General features: G+C 38.1%; 1 protein-coding gene across 1 annotated transcript; it reads left to right on the top strand.

Moving 5' to 3' along the window:
* Nucleotides 1-119: 119 nt before the first annotated feature.
* LOC123666062 lies at nucleotides 120-20,347 on the top strand. The gene is made up of 10 exons (XM_045600270.1): nucleotides 120-444; nucleotides 4,187-5,153; nucleotides 6,784-6,957; nucleotides 13,325-13,880; nucleotides 14,859-15,280; nucleotides 15,548-15,740; nucleotides 16,854-16,978; nucleotides 18,005-18,255; nucleotides 18,539-18,703; nucleotides 20,216-20,347. Exons 1-10 carry the CDS (start codon nucleotides 352-354, stop codon nucleotides 20,345-20,347), a joined length of 3,078 nt encoding a protein of 1,025 aa, XP_045456226.1. The 5' UTR covers nucleotides 120-351.
* The last annotated feature ends 1,065 nt before the right edge of the window (nucleotides 20,348-21,412 follow it).

The following is a 21,412-nucleotide window of genomic DNA, read 5'->3' as shown; positions in this document are numbered from 1 at the left end:
GTACCATATTCTAAAATATCGACATGAAATTCGTTTTCGAACGAATTTAACATCTTCATGAACTACCCAACTCGTCAAAAGAATGAAAATTAAACCGACAAAATTATAGTGGTATCTGTATTGAACTGACGTCAAAAATTATGTTCGTTAAAGAATGCGAACAAAAAATACCCTCAATAAATGTACAAGAACTAAACGTCCTATTAAAAGTAGTAGCATTATACTTGACGAAGTTGAAAGCATAAGTAGAGTGGAATTCGAGTTTCATTTGTTTAATTATGTATTTTAAACTGTAAAGAAGTGTGAAGTAATGGCGTAATTTTTATAATTATATTATATAAAAACATCAAAATGGAGGAGAAAACCAAAAAACGGTCTAGAAAGACCAAATTAGTACCGCGGGAATATTTAGATTCTGACGATGAAAACATAGCTAAAATGCAGGTAGGTCCACCATTTTGTGATAATATCCTTACGAAATGCGTAACATACTGTAGTCTTTATTATAACAGTTACAAATGTAATAAATTTTGACAAAAAAATTATAAACAACTGATATATCACTCACAAAAATGTGTTATTCGTAAAAAATTATGAATTTTACTATGTGGGTAGATTTAGATTCTTTCACATGCGCAATCTTTTCAATAAAAACAATTGATAATGTTGTTTTTTCTTGATGTTCTAACGTGATTTATGACTGAAAAACTAAAAAAATTAACTGATATAACCATGAAAAAGCGTTAATATAACTTTTTAAAAGATTAATTGACTTTTATTAAGATATAAAAATTTAGAAATAGGTTATTTTGTTTTAAAAAATAATTTATGTTTTATTCTAGAATTCTCTAATAAGTATTATAAATTCTTCATGTATAGTATTTCATATTTAATATTGATATTGCTAGCTAAATACTTTAAGTATATTGTTATTAATTATGAATTAGTGGTAGAGAAATTAATTTTTCTTTCTATTTTTATGCATGTAACATATATATAAATCTAGATTGGGCTAGGTTTTAGATTAAGAACCACATTTTTGAAGTTAGATAGGTTAGGGTAATTTTTTTTTGTAACCAATTTATGTCGATAAGCAGTCCAATTTTGAGCTTAGATAATTCGACAGTTCTTAATCTAAAACCTTACCCTATGTAGTTTTCAAACTTGAAAGAGAAAATATTTATTTCTCATTATAATTATTATTAAATTGTGTAATTATGATTTTAATCATTCTTACATAATTAAAAAACTAAAATTATGTAATTGTAACATAAATATCACACGATACGAATATACAGTTCAACGAACTGACGGTCCAGTTTAATTGGTTCTGATTAAGATTATTAGGTGCTGTGTGGCTACGGCACTAAAGAATTTAGCCACCCCCTCTCTTCCCGTGGGTGTCGTAAGAGGCGACTAAGGGATAACAGGGTTCCGCAACCACCTTGGAACTTGGGAAGCCGACCGGTGGCGGGATAACCATCCAACTGCTGGCTTTGAAATACACAGGCCGAAGACGGGCAGCAGCGTCTTCGGTGCGACAAAGCCAGTCCTGCGGTCACCAACCCGCCTGCCCAGCGTGGTGACTATGGGCAAAACACATGAGTTCACGTTATTTTTGGCGTAAACTTGTGGAGGCCTATGTCCAGCAGTGGACTGTATAGGCTGTAATGATGATGATGATGAAGATTATCTCAAACATAAGCTACTGATATATCACTAGCAGCTAGAATAAAACATTATGGCCTTTATTATTTTCTGCTGATATAACTTATTTCATAATATATACTATAGAACTTGTTGTAAATATGTTTAATTGTATGTTATGCAACTATTTTATATTAGCCATTACTTGTACAAGCTCTAACTTTTTTATGTAGCAACCATATGTGAAAACATTTAAATGGTGTTTTATTTTGTAATTAGCTTTAAACTAAGTCTCTTTACACTGTTTTCATAATAAATCAAAATAAAATAACAATGAAGCAAATTTTCAGATTTTATCGCGGCTTATTAAGTTTATTAGATGCTGACATTTCGGATACTTTACAGCAACCATTTTCAAAAGAGGACTTAACTTATTTCAATTTAAATTTTGCAAATAGAAATTTCTACCCGATAAAGATGATGGTGGATTAAGAAAAATAAATTATAAACTTTTATTTGTTGGATACTGTTATATGGCAAATAGGCTATCCGCAACGGTTAATCAGTGTGTTTCATCAGTTGTGGGTAAAGTTTATCCAACAAATAAGTTACATATAAGACTAACAGCAAGAAAGTTAAATGGGCCATTATGACCTGTTTCACCTTAATTAACAATCTAAAACTTTTAGTATCACAATTGCATATAGAAATATGCCATAAATATAGTGGAATTTGATGGTGAAAAATAATAATATATAAGGTAATTGCTTACCATCAGGGGACGTATGCTTGTTTGCCAACCTAGTTGTATTTTTTTTAGGTCACTAAGTCGGCAAACAACCTTACGGCTCACCTGATGGTAAGCGATTACCGTAGCTTATAGACGCCTGCAACACCAGAAGCATCGCAAGCGCGTTGCCGACCCAATCCCCAATCCCCCCAAGAGCTCTGGTCACCTTACTCACCAACAGGAACACAATACTGCATGAAAACATATAAAATATATATACTATTAAAAACGCTGAAAAGTTTGTTTATCCGTGCTGAACTCAGATACTGCCGGTTCGAATTGAAAAGTTTTTTCATATGTCTGCTTTTATGATTGTTAAAATCATTTTCTTTTGTAATATTTCTATTTTTGCTATGTGATAAAGTGTACTTTGGAAATGTACCTGTACTTTATAGTAGTTACACAAATAATTGCGGAATTAAACTTACCAGAGGAGAGGCTGAAGTATTATTAATAATAGGAATTTAAGAAATTTGACTTGTGTGATGCTGTTACTTAATATTTGTGTATAAAATTAACAATATTAAATTAATAATTGAATATTGAAGACGGGCAGTAGCGTCTTCGGTGCGACAAAGCCAGTACTGCGGTCACCAACCCGCCTGCCCAGCGTGGTGACTATGGGCAAAACACATGAGTTCACGTTGTTTTTGGCGTAAACTTGTGGAGGCCTATGTCCAGCAGTAGACTGTATAGGCTGTAATGATGATGATGATGATGATGAATTGAATTTTAATAAATTTATAATTACTGATTAGAAGTATACTATTTCATTTTTTTTAAAAAGCCTTGCATATTAAGTTTTTATCATAGTGCGATCAGTATGCTAAGTGGTCCTGGGTGGTGCGAGACTGATGACTTGTAAATACAGGTATTTCTATACCTAGCATATGCATCAGACTCGCATCAACATTGACGAAGTTCGATTTTGGATAAACGATGGTTATTTTTGACGAATGTATTGAGTGTGTAATTACTTTAATTGTTAATGTAAATGAAATAAGAATCTGTACAAGTAACCTGTGATTTGATATAGCTGTTAAATTGTTATATTATGTGTAATGCTTTGTAAATGATTTCTAAACTGATTTACAAATAAAGTTCGGGGTTCGGGGACAGACCAGGAGAGAGATATTTTTCTTAAAGTTCAATTTAAGTGACTATTTCTTTTTCTTCAAATAAATAAGAAAAAAATGTAAGAGACATTTAGTTTTAAGAAATAAAATATGTTATTACGAAGTTCATATAATAAAAAAATTAAAAAAAAAAAATTGTCCTGGCTGTCGAAACTACCTATCGGTTACACTTCGTTCAGCTTAGAATGAATCTCCATTAGCCATGAATTAAATATTTTGAATGTAAAATCTACATGAAATTCTTTTCTTTAATTATTGAAAAATTTTCTGTGACATCTCTGTGTTAGCGACTAGGGTTCTATCATCTCATGGTAATTGAAATTTTATTTTTTTTCTATTTTGTTAATAAATATTCCATAGATTTACAATTTCATTGCGAGCATAAATCACAAACAATATTTACTCAAGTGGTAAACCTGTTTGTCAGTTGTGGTATAAAAACAAAAAATGAAAATAGTCTCGGGATTCTTCAATATTAGTATAGCTACATACAATATACTTACGATTCATCCTGTAACATCCCAGTGCTGGGCATAGGCCTCTTTCTCCACGTCCAGGAAAAGGACTCACTTCAATATGTCTAAAATCAATAATATTTATTTTATAATTTCAGAATGAGATCGAAGAAACGATAGCTCAAATGAATCCACTATCGATTTTGAGGAAATTAGAACCGAAACAATCTCAAAAAGACATGGAATTTTCCGTTAAAGTCGAAGTCGAAGAGGTTGATCAGAATGTGGCAGAAGAATTAAAAGACACAGAAGACTTACAAGATTCAGATTTGAATATAAAAATACATTCAGTGAAAAGTTTGTGCGAACCGACACAGGACGCTCCAGATGTGTCAGATGACGTTTATGATGCTTTCATTATTGATGAGGACGAAATACGAGAAGATATTGAGAGTCTCAGCCAGGAAACGACTAGCTTAGCTGACAAAACAATAGAAATTTATATAAAGAACATGTTCGGGAAGAGACAGTTATATATAGTTCAAAGTAGTTTAGATCAGCACTTGCAAAAAAAATTGAGAGGATGGCGTACTTGGTATAAAAGCAATCGTCAAATTAGAGACGCGCCGCTAATGTACATATGCTACGTGTGCATTAAGGGATGGTGGAACTTCTCTGAATTCCGCGAACACTTGAAACATTGTCGCAGATGGAAATGTCTCCATTTTGAGACGACAAACTATCAGGCAATCTTACAGGCGACCAGAGGGAGAAAGGTAACTACCTTTACATCTGAAAACAGTCAAAATCTACCGATATTCTATTCGAACTGTTGGAAATGTAACAAGGACCGATTGATTCACCTGAAATCACAGTACGTCTGTGGCGGTTGCAAAACAGAATTCCATACGTGCACAGCCCTAAGTTTCCACGAAGGCGAATGCGAGATGTACAGGGAAAAAATATTGCTTGATAATGGTATGAACCGTGAAAATAATTCAGCGACAAGTTACTGTTGTCCAATTTGTTCTTATAAAGATTGGGACACGGACCGTTTAATAATTCACGTAAAGAACGTACACAAAGTTAGATCGGACCTGCCCATTGAGTGGACGATAAGAGTATGTAAGAGGTGTAATCTACATTACCACGAAACTGCAGGCCATCATTGTCCACTACGTAAATGTATAGAACCGTGTGTATCTTGTACGGTTAACTTTCACAGTTTACGAGAGCTAACACTGCATCTGAATAACTTAGTGGATGATTATAAATGTAAGTTATGTAATAAAATCCTCCAGAAAAGTTGTATGGAACCGGAACATATGTTGGAGCATACTAATAATTATATTCAGTTGATCAAGTGTCCTTTTTGTCCGGAACCAATGTATTTCCTCCATGAAAAATTTGCCAAGCATCATAAGAGTTCCGTTCATCAAGACCATCTAGATAATATACCTTTATGGTTATGTGGTTACAAGGTAAGGCAATAATCACCACATAAAAAAATTGATTCAACTTGTTAAGTCCCGTTGCTGGGCATAGGCCATCTCCTTAGAAGATTCAGAACTGAATCCTCCACGCTGCTCCACTGGGGGTTGGCGAATATATTCCCTACTATGAGTAATGATCGCTATCAGGTGTACATGATAACAACACACAACACACAACACGGTGGGGAGACTTAAAAGAAAAACAAATAAAAATATCTGTCCTAAGTGGGAATCGACCGCGCGACCGCCGATAACCATACTTATTATAATTTTTCCTTGTTAGTTGCGGGTTCGATCCCTTAATAGCAATAACTCGTATAGTCCAGGTGATTTTCGTGGTCTGAGCGTTTGTGCTCGTATATTGATGTTTTGATGACTCTTTACATTCAAGTGGGTACTTATCACATAGTTCCATCTACATTGAAAACTAACGTTGAGTGAGTTACGTAGACGTGAGTTATCCCTAATGCCTATTTATTTTAACTAGTGGTCGCCAAGAGTTCGAAATTCGACCATAATTAAAAATTTAAATTAAAAAAATATCAGTAAATAATGGTAATAAAGAACCTTTTTAAAAAAAATCATTTTGACTACAGACATTGACAATCAACAAAAGAGTACATTATGCGTGTGTGTGTGTCAAATACATGGTAGTGTGTGTAATTTTTTTTTTATTGATTTAATGTATTTTTATGCACAATTTTAAAAAATATTACAATCCTGCACTCCTCTATATAAACTATAAGTGTGCGAAATTTCATACTCCTCCGTCCGCTCAATTTTCGTAAAAAGGGTTACAAAGTTTTTGCTTCACGTATTAAAATATTTAAGCTCTGTGGTTACGGCAGTAAAGAATATAGCCACCTCTCTTCCCGTGGATGTCGTAAGAAGCGACTAAGGCATAACACAGTTCCATTACCACCTTGGAACTTAAAAAGCCGACCGATAGCGGGATAATAATCCAACTGCTGGCTTTGAAATACACAGGCCGAAGACGGGCAGCAGCGTCTTCGGTGCGACAAAGCCAGCCTCAGCGTGGTGACTATGGGCAAAACACACCAGTTCACGCCATTTTTGGCGCGAACTTGTGGAGGCCTATGTCCAGAGGCGGACTGCGATAGGCTGAAGTGATTAATATATTTATATTTTTCGACTACTTACGTTGTATATTATATTATATTATATTGGTCGATGTATTGAAGTCGGTTTTTTTCGTTTACGAACAAATAAATAATTTTAAATTTGAGGTTAAACACAAACAGTAACAAAAGTGTGTCGTTTTTTCCAGGTTATCGTACCGAAGAGATTGCTCGAAAGGTCGCAATCAATTAGTAGCAAATCAACTCAGCCACCGACTATCTTTGATGACAGTCGTGATTTAGACCGAATAAATGATCATCACGCTCAATTTGATAAATACTCTCCAGACCTGAGAGGTAAGTTAACTTGAGACTTTAAACCGGTACCACTGTCAGCTATTCGAGGCCCCCCTTAAAACATACATACAATACATATAATCACGCCTCTTTCCCGTAGGGGTAGGGGGTAGGCAGTGACCACTTCTTTCCACTTGCTACGATCCTTACATACATCTTTCGCTTCGTCCACTTTCATTATTCCCTTCATACATGCTCGGGTCATACATCTTCAGGGTCCTTTTGCCTGGCCTTTTTTCAAGACGTCCCTTATTAGGTCTCGGAACGTCCGCCTTTTTTTTACGCGGGGAAAATCCTTCATGGATACCCTCCAGCGCAGGGGCGCCAGAGGGTTATGTCAGACTCCTACTGACTAAAAAACCACCACGTGTGAGCAGTCGTCCGCCTGGGCGGGGCGAGATGAGGTCGCGCTAGCATTCGCCACCTTCGGAACGTCCGCCTTTTTTTTTAAATGGGGAAATGCATTTACGCACTAACCCCGCCACACGAATGTGACGGGAGTGTGAAACTCCCGGCGTGAGATGCAGTGCCAGAATATCCACTAAAACCCACATCTTTTTTCTGCCGGCACCTTAGTGGGGACGCCATGGGATCGCTTTCGCACACTACCACGACGCCCCCCGGTGATGGCCTTTCGGCCCCGTCGGAAGGGACGTTCAACCTTTCGAAGTCGATCCCTCCGCCGTCTGCAGGAGGGAGACGAGGTCCAGGAACTGCCCCACCGCCTGATTCCGGGCGACCGTAAGGTCTAACCCTTCCTCGGCCACCGGGCCGCACCTAACAGCCCCGCAGAAACTGCAGGGTGCCCAGCGCTACCCGGTGGTATGCGCTTGCGCGCCTTAGAGCGGGCGAGCGAACCCGCCCATCCCGTCCGCCGCGGGGGGAAGGAAAACCCGACCCCCACGTCTCCGTGCCGTCTCAGCGCCACATACACCTCCGTGCCAACACACCTGTGCTCACAAGTACACTCTGAGAACCAGAGCAGTACCCGGAGCGCATCGTCTGGTTTTGGTCCGCGGGGGTCCTAAAATCCCACCACCCGCGGCGGCTAAACCGCGAATGGTATACCCTATCCGCCACCTGGGGACGCGCCCAGTAGAAGTCCAGCAACTCCTCTCCTTGGGGCCTAGGTCCTAGACCTAAGTTTGGGCCCAGGCTCCAAGGGCCTGGGCGGAACGTCCGCCTAGGTCTACCCCTTCCAACCCTTCCATTCACACTCGCATTATACACTTTTTTCGTCAATCGTTCTTCACTCATTCTCTCGACATGGCCAAACCATCTGAGCATACCTTTCTCAATTTTTGTCACTACATCTTCTTTCAGACTATCTCTATTTCTTATCCTGTCACTCAACTTAACTCCTATCATACTTCTTAACGCTCTCATCTCAACTGCATTTATTCTGCTTTCATGTTTCTTCTGCCATACCCAACTTTCACTTCCGTACATGAGTGTCGGAACCAACACCCCCTCATGCATAGCCAAACGAGCCTTGTTAGACACCCTCCGATTGCTCATAAAGGAGTGCAAAGCTCCATTCACCCTGTTTCCTGCATTCACTCTTCTTTCAATATCACTCTCACACTCTCCATCTCTTGTAAACTTTGAACCCAGATACACAAACTCATTCACCTGTTCAATTTGTTCATCTCCAATCACGATATTGCAGTCTGTCATTGCCTCATCTCTTTCAAACACCATCACTTTCGTCTTCTTTACGTTCATCTTAATTCCCTTTCTTACAAAAGCTCCACTCATAGCAGTTACCATCTCCTGCATCTCCTCGGCCGAAAAAGCAAGTAATACTTGGTCATCAGCATAGAGAAGACATTTGACGAGTAACTCATTCATTCTCAACCCATTTTCATTCTCTTTTAAATCTGTCAAACAATTGTCCATGAACAGATTAAACAGTCACGGTGACGCTACACATTCCTGTCTAACACCTTTTTCGATATTAAACCATTCTGTGTATGCCCCAATTTGCCTGACATAAGCACTAGAATCCCTATAAAGAGATGGCAATGCTCGTATGAGGACACTGCTCACACCATTCACGGACAATGCCGACCACATTTCATTCCTCATCATTCTATCATAGGCCTTTTCTAAATCCACGAACGCGCAATAGACTTTTTGTTTTTAGCCAAACACTTTTCGGCTATGCACCGCAAAGAAAAGACCTTATCCGTACATCCCATTCTCTTTCTAAATCCCGCTTGTGCATCCCATACTTTTTCGTCTGTTTCACAACCCTCTCAATCAAAACTTTTGCATACAGTTTACCGACGACGCTGAGGAGGCTTAATGTCCCAATAATATTTTTTCTCATATATTTTATATCATTATTATCTTTTATGTAGAGCGCGGGTCGTAGCTCGTGATAAATTATCTTGACATATAAATGACTCATATTGTATTAAAGAAAGACGAGACATTTTCATTATGTTTTTTTTTACATATTAAAACATTTAACTGTAACTCATGACACAAACATCTACACACAATTATTTTATTGCATGTTATGGATAAAATTTATCCAACAAATAAGTTACAAATAAGACACAGCAGGAAATTAAAAACGCCATTATGGCCTCAACTAATGAATTACAACTTTTAGTATCAAAATTGCGTATAGAAATATGCCATAAATATAGTGGTGTTCGATGGTGAAAAATAATAATATATCAGAAGCTTTTATCTATTGGATACTATCATCTTTCAGTTTTAACCTTAACGGGTAAAACGGGTCCTTAATATATACTATTAAAAACTGAACTCAGATATTGCTGATGCGAATTGAAAAGTTTTATCTTATATTTATTTATTTATTTATTTAATTAGAACCACCAACAGAATTGCATGTTTAAAAAATTTACAATTAGATATATGCAAAGGTATTAAGTATATACATGTAATTCCTCTTAAAGGTAGTTACAGCATGCGCTTTAGACAATTGAGTTATCAGCATCAAAAGATTTTAAACATATAGGATTTAAATTAAAAAAAAATACATACAAAATAAAGAACTAAATACATAACTATTACTATTATAAATTAAGATAAGTTAATATTAGTGCTACATAACTTTTGATTTGAGGAATCAAATGACTTTAATAGTTTCTTTTTAAATACAGCTAAGTTATCTGCTAAGATGTCTAATGACTTGTTTTTAACTGTAAATTCTCTGTAGAGCCTACTCAGTCTAGGGATGAGGGAATAATAACCGAGGTTTGTTCTCTGGGTTTTATAAGCAAATAGTGAAAGGGGATATCGTGGTATGCGAGAGGGAACGTTAATTGAAATTTTGCTTAGGAGTTCTGAATTATCCACAGTTCCATTCACTAGTTTGTGTAAGAATACCATATCAAGTAGCTTGCGCCGGTTAGAGAGTGAGTTTAACCGAAACTTATTTAGCCGTGAGTAGTAGGGCATTCTTTTGTCCTGTCCAATAGAATAAAATTGCGTAAACCGTCTCTGTATACTTTCCAATCTATCTTTATGGGTCTGGTAGTTAGGGTTCCAAATGAGCGTTCCATATTCTAGCTTACTCCTTACTAATGTAGTGAATAAAATTTTTTTGGTTTTCAGTTTTTTAAATTGTTTAGAATTTCTAAAAATAAACCCCAACATCTTGCGTGCAGACCTGCATATGTTATCAATATGTACATTATAACGTAACTTACCATCAATAGTGATACCTAAATCGCGAACATACTCCAATTTCTGTAATTGGTGCGTACCAATAAAATATTTTCCCTCAACCAAAAATCGTTTACGTGTGAAAGTAATATATGAACATTTGGAAGGGTTAAGCTCCATTCCATTTAACTTACACCATTCGAAAACTCTATTGATATCTTCTTGTAAAGACTTAACGTCATGCTTATTTGTAATTTCTTTAGCAAGCTTTAAATCGTCAGCATAAATTAAACATTTGGAATTCTTGATGCAATTAGTAATGTCGTTAATGAAAACATTAAATAGTAATGGTCCTAAAATTGATCCTTGAGGAACACCAGACACAGCGAGATAAAATAGAGAATTGTGACCTTTGATAACTACGTATGAGCGTCTGTTGGCTAAATATGAAGAAATCCAAGACAAAAGAGGCCCTCCTATGCCAAAAGTTGAGAGTTTTGCCACCAGCAGTTTGTGGTTTACCCTGTCAAATGCTTTTGAGAAATCTGTGTAAACTGCATCGACTTGTCTACACGCATCTATAGATGTTGTAACGAAGTTCATGAAATTAGCTAGATTTGTTACGGTAGATCTACAGTCAATAAATCCGTGTTGAGATTCTGAGAGAGCATGGTGAACGTGGCGTGACAAGATTGGATGTAGCAAAGATTCGAAGACTTTCGATAGTGTCGAGAGTATTGATATAGGCCTGTAGTTGGTTATAGATTCACGATCGCCATTCTTATAAACAGGGACTATTCTTGCTAACTTCCATATCTCAGGATAAACACCTGTGCATAAAGATTTGTTATATATTAAGTGAAGTGGTAATGATAATGGAACAGCGCATTCCTTAATGAATAAAGGAGGCAAATTGTCCGGACCTGATCCTTTTCTTACATCAAGTCCTTTCAGCTTTCTGATTATATCCTCAATGGTAATTTTAATATTGCAAATGTTACCTGAGATAACATTCAAGACATGTGAGTAATTTTGTGAATATTCACTCGAGTCATAGACTGATGCGAAGAAATCCGCAAAGAGATTGCACAAGCTAGAGCCATCAGTGGCAATTTTATCACCAAGCTTCATCTTTGCGGGATATGTATTTGTTGACTGCTTCATATTTTTTAGATGAGTCCAGAAACTTTTAGGATTTTTCGTCAAATTATCTTCAATTGATGCAATATATCTATCATAACATTCCTTCATTAACTTGTTACTGTCGTTTCTTAGAGATTCAAAATGAATTTTATCAAGTTTGTTTTTGAATATTTTAAATTTTAACCTGTATTTATTTTTTTGTTTCAACATGGAAATTAGTTTATAGTTATACCATATAGGGAATTTACTGTTTTTACGTTTAGTCTTAGGAACATGTTTTTCAATGATTTCCCTCACTTTATTATAAAATATTGTGAGCATAGAATTGACATTAAAACAATTTGAAAATAAATTAAGCCAAGGTGTATTATTTAAATCATTGATAATATTACCATAGTTTGCCTTATAGAAGTTTAATCTTTCAGTAGTCTTTTCATCTATATTAGCTAAGTCGCTTTGTTCAAGACTAACTAATAAGGGTGGATGGTGATTGTCAACTATGCTGATAGGGTTTGGGTATTTGATGACATTGACATGCGTATTACAAGTCAGGACTAAATCAAGTAATCTTTCATTCGAATTGAAAATGTTATTAAATTGTTTCAAATTATTTTCTTCAATAAAATCAATAAGAGAATTACCAAGACAATTACTATATTCTGGGTACATATAATTTACTTCTGGTGATACAGACCATGATATACTACTTAAATTAAGATCACCTATAATGAGCACATGTTCATTTGCGTTAATTATTCTAGAGGTGTTAATTAAAAATGTATTCAGTGCTTCACTTTTGACTGGTGGTGGTATATACACAGCACAAATAGCTATTTGACTAAGTTTATTTTGTATTACTGCATCAACTGTCACCCATAGATCCTCGCAAGTACTATCCCACTGTGATAAACGACTAGAACTAATACTACTTTTTACTGCGATCATTATTCCCCCTCCATTACTAACCTTTTTAGTATTACTCTGTTTTCTGTCTCTACGATAAACTATATAGCGATTATCAATAAATTCACCATCAAATACTCCGTCATTAAGCCAATTTTCTGTTAGTATAATAATATCAAAGTCATTAGATAAAATATTAAGTTTTACCTCCTGTGTTTTGCTTTTGATCCCTCTAACATTTTGGTAATATATTTTCAAATTATAGAATTTTATATATAATAAATACAAGACTAAATTATTCGAAATTACAGTTCTAAGATTTAAGTTGTTCCAGCTGTTCGATATTCTTTACAACAATACATTCAGAGCCATCCGTTTCCCTTAAAAATACACGTCCATTCTTTATCCATACGTATTTGTAATTTAGTTTTTTTGCTGTTATTCTAGCAAAAGCATGTATTTTTTTTAGTTCAGGCGTCAAGTGGTCCATGACATAGATTTGTCTTTTCTCACCAGCTATACCAGCATGGCTTGTATTTAACTTATCCTCTTTATTTTTTTTATTGAATTTAATTACTAGATATGATATATGATAGTATGATATAATATGATAGTCTATTTACCGAGGAAGGCTAGGCTATATTATATTTAAGTAAATTTTCCCCTCAAATAATTACAGATACACAAAACCAGCCAGACCTTGAAACACCACATGTTCCAGAGACTAGAAGCATAATTGATGCAGAATTCGGGGTTGAAATAACGATAATCAACAAAAGCGTTGTACAGGAACTGTCCGATGCTATAGTAGCCGAGATTAAAGCTAAGGAAATAAGTAAAGGACGATCCCAAATGGCTATCAAACCCGAAATGAATATTAAGTTCCCAGTGAACAAAACCTATGTTAACAAAAAGCTAAGTAAGGCAGATAACTTAGTAGATAAAACCGAGGTCGAAGAAGGTTATATTGAAGTTAAGAAGGAAATCGAAAGTGATATTGTCAAGGTCAAAGAAGAATTAATGGATACAGACGAATTAGATGTTAATATTGAAGTTAAGAATGAAGTAGACGTAGAAGTTAAAAGTGAGATCGTTGATGAAGTTCCGGTTATTGAAAGTTGCGAAGTTGAAATCAATCAAGAATCGGAAGAGTTTAGAGATGATGAACCCGATATTATTAGTTGGGGTGATATGAACAGTGGCGATGGGACGGAAGACGCTGAGGCAGATAAATAGTAAGTATATAAGCGCCTAAAGGTTCTTTTGAGTTAGGGCACAGCGACCAATTATTATACGGTCACGATTCAGCCTGTAACATCCCACTGCTGGGCATAGGCCTCTCCATGCAGGAGAAGGACTGGAGCTTCACTGTGGTTCCGCAGATAGATTCTTAATATGATCAACGACCGCTATCAGGTATTTATGATAACCACCGGGACCGTTAGTTTAGCGTACTCTCCGAAGCACGGTGGGGAGTACAAACACAAATATCTATACTTAACGAGAATCGAACCCGCAAATCTCCAGTTATAAGGCGCGTACATGGCACACTACACCAAAGCGGCTCTTCATCATCACTTCAGCCTATCGCAGTCCACTGCTGGACATAGGCCTCCACAAGTTTGCGCCAAAAATGGCGTGGACTCATGTGTGTTGCCCAGTCACCATGCTGGGCAGGCGGGTTGGTGACCGCAGGGCTGGCTTTGTCGCACCGAAGACGCTGCTGCCCGTCTTTGGCCTGTGTATTTCAAAGCCAGCAGTTGAATGGTTATCCCGCCATTGGTCAGCTTTTAAAGTTCAAAGGTGGTAGTGGGACTGTGTTATGTCTGAGTCGCCTCTTACGACACCCACGAAAACAGACGGGGTGTGGCTATATTCTTTACCGCCGTAACCACACAGAGGTTTTTACTACTTTGTAATTATTAGAGCCTTTAAAAAAACGAGTATGCTTTACACGATTGTAGCAAACTTCTTTAGCAAAATAGGCCTGCACAATAGGTCTGCAACTGCATCTTAGATATACGAAACGGCTATGAGAGGAAAAAAATGTGTGCTCGCACCTCTCTCTAGCTCCGTTCGCCTCGCCCGATCACAATTTTCGTTATGCTCTCGTCACGCATTCACCAGCTTACTACCCAAGTCAAGCGTGCTATTTAAGCTTTAGGTATCGTAACAGTTGAACCAAAAAACTAATCATAAATTCGAAATTTCAGTTTCGAATTCCTATCCAAAGAACTAAAGAGAAGAAGAAAAGCCAATGTGAGCATCTCCGCGGATAAATACGAATGCACGAAGTGCAACAAAGCCTGGCCGACCTTGAACAAGTATCTGTTGCACTTTAGCGTACACAACTATAAACCGAGAACTTGCCCGCAATGTATGAAATACAGCCACGGCTCTATGAATAAGCACGTGTCCGCTCATGTGAAGCGTTTATTTGTAATGACACACTCCATCGAGCAATGTAAGGTCAGGGCTCAAAGGCACTACCGTTGCAAGAAGTGTAAGGAGGCCCTCTGCGTCAAGGATTTCTTCAGACACTGGGAAAGTCATTTGGATATCAGTGATAATACCGTTTTTGAGCCGCCGTGTCCTGTTGATATGACAATGAAGCCTCATCTGAACCAAATGATAGGTGAGTTTATTGATCTAGCGATCGTCCATTAATCCGTACGAATACGGCTTAACGAGCTCTCCGAGGCACGGTGGGAGACTCACGAGGACTAACAGCCGGACCGGAAATAAATATATAAACACAAATATCCACTCCGAGCAGGAATCGATCCCGCGACCGTCGGTGTCAGACGTCGCCGACACGGCACACGCACCGTTATACCAGAGCAAGTAGTTCGTCTATTTAAACCTAAATATAAAGTGTAATAAATTACCTTCATAATTCCAGAACTGCTCCAAGGCAACGACTACAGCGAATCTTGGAAGCTCCGGTACTGTCAGACCTGCGACAAAAGGATTGAAAGACAAAACGACTGTAAGAGACACTACATCGAACACCTCCTGGCCGATGCATACCAGGAGAAGCATAAATATGGCGTCCTGATGTGTCAGATATGCGGGGCTGGGTTCCAGAGGAGAGAGTAGTGAGTATTTTGTAGTAATTTGATAATGCAAGTCTTTAGACCATCGCAACACCAGATTTACAAGCTTGTTACTGATCCTGTCCAGCAGCTCTCTACCTAACTTAAGAACGCAACACTACTCAAGGGTAATTAGCTGTAATCTTCTGTAAGGTCGAGGTGCTTGCCCAGTTGAGCTGGTCCAGATTTTGAGTAGAATATATCCCGTTGTGCACGACCTCGGTAATATCTCTGAAACTATCGAACCAATACTAGTGCCCTTGCCATTGGAAGGATACTTAGTCTAGGATTAACGTAGGCTATGAATTGATGAACATTGCGCCATAACTAACATGGAGGCTGAAATGATGATGATGATGATGATAACATGGAGCAATAGCAATGTTTATGCTGCCAAAGCCGACTCTCGTGTCTATTTGTGCTCAGTCAATCAGCTCATCCTATTGCAGTCCACAGCTGGACATAGCCTTAAGGAAATAAGGACGCTCCGAGAAGCCTGTGAACGCCCCAAGAGGCTTCTGAGCTTCTGGAAGGAGCTGGGCTGGCTGAACTAGTCGGCCCACTTTTCACGCATAATGGACCACCTTTGCGTCTAAATGCGGAAAACCGAGCCCACTACAATACAATACAATACAGCTGGACATAGGCCTCCCCAAGTTCACGCCAGCCATCCCGGTTTTCCGCAATCCTCATCCAGCCGACACCGGCAATCTTACGTAGATCATCGGTCGAACGGGCCGGAGGACGTCCCATACTGCGTTTTCCAAGACGCGGTCTCCACTCCAGGACCCGTCTGCTCACACGGCCATCGGTCCTGCGACACAGATGACCAGCCCACTGCCACTTCAACTTGCTAATTCTGTGGGCTATGTCGGTTACTTTCGTTCTCTCGCGGATCGTCTCATTTCTAATCCTGTCTTTGAGAGAGACCCCAAGCATAGCCCGTTCCATTGCACGTTGAGCGACTTTAAACTTGTGGACCAGTCCCTTCGTCAGTGTCCACGTCTTGGCTCCGTATGTTAACACAGGCAGGACGCATTGCTCGAAGACTTCTTCAAGCATTGCGGAATATCTAATGTCTATTGTGCATATGTTTACATTTATGGTGCGTAGAGTTTTTAAGCAGAAATGCTTAAAAACTAAAGTCTCAAACTTATCTGTAATGCTTTCAATGTATAAAAGACCCTGTCTCCTATTCCGGAAAGAATTTCAAGTTAGTGGTTGCTACTCGTATGTCAGTAGGTATTTGCTGAGATAGGGTACAGCATATTCAGCTCAAAATTTGGGTTGTTCTTACTGGAGAAGTAACTCAACCTCAGAGAAGAGAGACAAGCTGAACATTTTGAAGTTGGCTTCTGGTGGCCATGTTGGACGGTTCATCATCTGGACCCAATCTGCTTTCGAGAGGCTCGGTTTATATTCTTTAAGCTTAATTCATGCTGTAACAATCATTTATTGAGGTAGATCACAGCAGGAAATATCTGGCTCAAGATCTGGAGCACTCATACTCGACCTTACAGAAGATCACAGCTGAATAACAGCGCTTTCAAGTAGTGCTGTGTTCCTGTGTGTAAGGTGGAGAGCTGCAATGCGGCAACGCATTTGTAAATCTGATGTTGCAAGCATCTATGGGCTACGGTAACCGCTGACTTGTTTTTTTTTTATGTCACTAGGTCGGCAAACAAGCGTACGGCTCACCTGATGGTAAGCGATTACCGTAGCGCCATAGACGCCTGCAACACCAGAAGCATCGCAAGCGCGTTGCCGACCCAATCCTCAATCCCCCCAGGAGCTCTGATCACCTTACTCACCAACAGGAACACAATACTGCTTGAAAACAGTATTATTTAGCTGTGATCTTCTGTAAGGTCGAGGTACTACCCCAGTCGGGCTGCTCCGTATTTTAAGCAGGCAGCAGGCAAATCTTTTTTGTACACCAAAGAAAAAACATGTTACATATAAAGAAAATCTAAAAGAATAAGCGAGTGTGCTTTGGACCACACGACTGAAGTAAAACTTCTTTAGCAATAGGTCTGCACTGTGTCTTAGATATACGAAACGTAACTGGTTATGACAGCAAAAGAGAAAGAAAATGTCGGCTCGCACCTCTCTTGCTACGTTCGCCTCGCCGGATCACACTTTACGTAACGCTCTCGTCACGCATTCACCAGCTGACTCCCCAAGCCGAGTAAAGAAATTTTACTTAATATATGTATAGCGATATCCGTCGTCCATTACATAACGAGCATTGTCACTAATCGTAGGAACACACTACCGTGTGTGTATGTTGAATACATTTAAACATTATTATTTTTTTTGTGTAAATTCCAGCTATAAGAGACACATGCGTGATCACGCGTCACTCCCCGTGTACATTTGCGAGATATGCGACAAAACGTTCAGTGATTCGAGTAACTTCTGCAAGCACAAGAAGGTGCACAACCTGGCCGTGTTGATTTGTGATATTTGTAAAAAGAAGTTCAATAATAAGATGACCCTCATTAAGCATATCGAGGTGAGTGTCATACACATCCATACATACATATATAGATTAATAATTCGCTTCAGCAATATATCAAATTTTAGTGTCGCGGTGTTTGTAATTAAACTCCTCCGAAACGGCTTGACCGATTTTTATGAAATTTTGTGTGCACATCGGGTAGATCTGAGAATCGGTTAACATCTATTTTTCATACCCCTAAGTTACAAAGGGGGGAGATTAAGGGGTCAGCTAGTAAATAGATACAAAAATATCGACCTACAATGTTATTTAATTATAATTTATTATTTATTACCAGATGCATCAACTAATAGAGCCTATTAATTGCAAGACGTGCAAGAAAGTTTTCTACACGCCGTCGAGCTACAACAAGCACTTGAAGGGTAACCGATCCCGCTTTAAGTGTATTATATGCAATACAGTTTATTACTCGCTCAAGGACAAGTGGGATCACATGTGGCAGGTGAGTCTTAACATCTAAGAGTTAGTCAGAATGCGCTAATTTCAAGAGCTACTGGCACGCATTGAAAAAAAAATTTTTGTGTTGGATATTCCAATAGTACTTGTCAGATCTCAATTAAATTTAAATGGGACAACATGACACACATGAAATACACAGGCCGAAGACGAGCAGCAGCGTCTTCGGTGCGACAAAGCCAGTACTGCGGTCACCAACCCGCCTGCCCAGCGTGGTGACTATGGGCAAAACACATGAGTTCGCGTTATTTTTGGCGTGAACTTGTGGAGGCCTATGTCCAGCAGTGGACTGTATAGGCTGTAATGATGATGATGAACACGACACACATCATTCGTCGATTTAAAAAAAAAAACATCGAATTCGGACCACCCAATCAAAACTTCTGGGGTTAACATACATAAAAGAAAGTGTATCAGCTCCGACGCTCGACTGGAGTTTACTCCTTCACATCGACTGTCTAAATAGGCACGAGAAAGGCTTACTAGTCTAAGAAAAAGATTAATACCATATCAAATGGTATATAAACGAATCAAATAACCCAACAGTGTTCCAATAGATGGCGTTAACAAAAACGTAACGACGTCATTCGTTCAGTAGATTTTACTCTACGTATTTTTTTTCATACCGGAGGCCGTTTATGAATATCGATTCTTAATTGAGAACCTCCTTATTTCAAGTTCAAAACTAACTCAAGACAGGACAAAATATAAGATATAGTATATAATAAATACGAGCTGATTCGACAAAAGTTGTTCTGCCATACGGTTAGGGACACCATTTTTTTTTTGGGTATACCTAGGGGTATAAAATAGCCTACCTAATAATTCTCAGTCCTATCAAAATATATGTGAAAATTTTCATAAAAATCGCTTTAGGAGTTTGGTGAACAGTTGTGACACGAGATTTTCACATGGGCGTACGTGCAGTGGGGCAAGATTCTTAGACTTATATATAATTTTAATTTTAGACTACCCACGTTTTGGCTTCTGTAAGATTTTTCCCGCAATAGTTCAGATCACGTCACTCACTTCAGCCTATCGCAGTCCACTGCTGGACATAGGCCTCCACAAGTTCGCGCCTAAAATGCCGTGAACTCACGTGTGTTGTCCATAGTCACCTCGCTGGGCAGGCGAATTGGTGACCGCAGGGCTGGCTTTGTTGCACCGAAGACGCTGCTGCCCATCTTCGGCCTGTGTATTTCAAAGCCAGCAGTTGGATGGTAATCCCGCCATCGATCGGCTTTTTAAGTTGCAAGGTGGTAGTGGGACTATGTTATCCCTTAGTCGCCTCTTACGACACCCACAGGAAGAGAGGGGGTGGCTGTATTCTTTGATGCCGTAGCCACACCAGCATAGTTGAGATAACGAAGATTAATAAAAAAGTTATTAATAATTTTATACATGTACTTATTGAATTATAACATTTATTTGCATCTGCCCCACGTTTTACAAAACTCTGAATACATCCCTGGATTTGTATATAAATTTTATATTTTAGGTACATAAAGAGAGGAAGTACGAGGCTGACTGTCCACTGTGCGACAAGTCCTTCAGGAAGTTCCAGGAGGTCAAACAACATTTGAGACGTGATCACAATAAAGATAAATTTTACGTTAAAGGAGCAAACTGACAAACGACCATTCGGAGAGTAAACTTTCAAGCAATATTGTGTTCCTGTGTAATGTGACCAGAGCTCCTGGGGGATGGGGGGGGAGTTAAGGTCGGCAAGACATTTACGCGCTTCTGATGTCGCAGGCGTCTATAGGCTACGGTAATCGCTTACCGTCGGGTGACGTGTACGCTTGTTTGCTGACAGTTATGTAAAAAATAAAAAATTTGTTAAAATCGACTAATCATCAAAGCATATTTAGTGTATGGTTGAGTGACCATCCCTAAGAGGCTATCCATAAATTATGTCACACTATATACATGATTTTTTTAATAATCGTTCTCCCATCCTTGTCACAGATGATCGCACTTATGACACCCCCTCCCTTCCCCGCCACCTAGTGTGACGTCTCATATTTTGCAATTATACACATCACTTTCGACATTGTTTTTATTACATTATAGAATTAAACAGGTTTGAAAATGTGTGAAATATTATCTAAATAAAATAAAGTACAGTGAGTCAATTTGCACAAACAAAATAATCTAAACTTTTACCTTTCTCCCCACCGTTTGTCACACAATGTCACACTTCGTCGAATCTTCCTTAACGTGTGACATAATTTTTAGATAGCCCCTAATATTTGTATAAATACATTTCTCAAAATGAATAATTCATTTCACGCTATCTGAACGATATATCGATATCAAGCAGATAGAAAGAAGACTATATTTTATCCGTCAAATATGTATTAGGATTTTAATGTCTTGTTTAACTTAACTATTAAATTTATAGGGTTTTAATTTTACATATTTACTTTTATTTATAAGTTAGTGTATGTCAGATAATTATATATCTGTATCGGTGACTAGCAAAATTGGCTCTAAGAGTTTGTAAATGTCGACCTAAACTTGTATATCGTTGTGTAAAAATTTCTACCTGTAGATTGAGATTATTATTTTATTAGTCTCAAAAGATGATGAAGTTTTTTTTATTGATTTCCTTATATAAGTGAAATGCGTACACACTGGCCGTGGAAATTACTTAAAGTTAGGTGTAGGGACCAAACGGACCGCAAATTAATTC

Source organism: Melitaea cinxia, chromosome 25 (genome assembly GCF_905220565.1).
Source record: "Melitaea cinxia chromosome 25, ilMelCinx1.1, whole genome shotgun sequence".
In the NCBI taxonomy this organism is placed as follows: Eukaryota; Metazoa; Arthropoda; class Insecta; order Lepidoptera; family Nymphalidae; genus Melitaea; species Melitaea cinxia.
Note: the sequence above shows the minus strand (reverse complement) of the source record. Positions and strands in the feature narration are given on the sequence as shown.

Excerpts from the sequence above, each read along its gene's own strand:
- LOC123666062 (XM_045600270.1), top strand. The coding sequence starts at position 352 with ATGGAGGAGAAAACCAAAAAACGGTCTAGAAAGACCAAATTAGTACCG. Across the intron at positions 6,958-13,324 it reads ATACTCTCCAGACCTGAGAG|ATACACAAAACCAGCCAGAC; the intron begins GTAAGTTAACTT and ends AAATAATTACAG. Across the intron at positions 15,741-16,853 it reads GCTGGGTTCCAGAGGAGAGA|AGTTTTTAAGCAGAAATGCT; the intron begins GTAGTGAGTATT and ends TATGGTGCGTAG.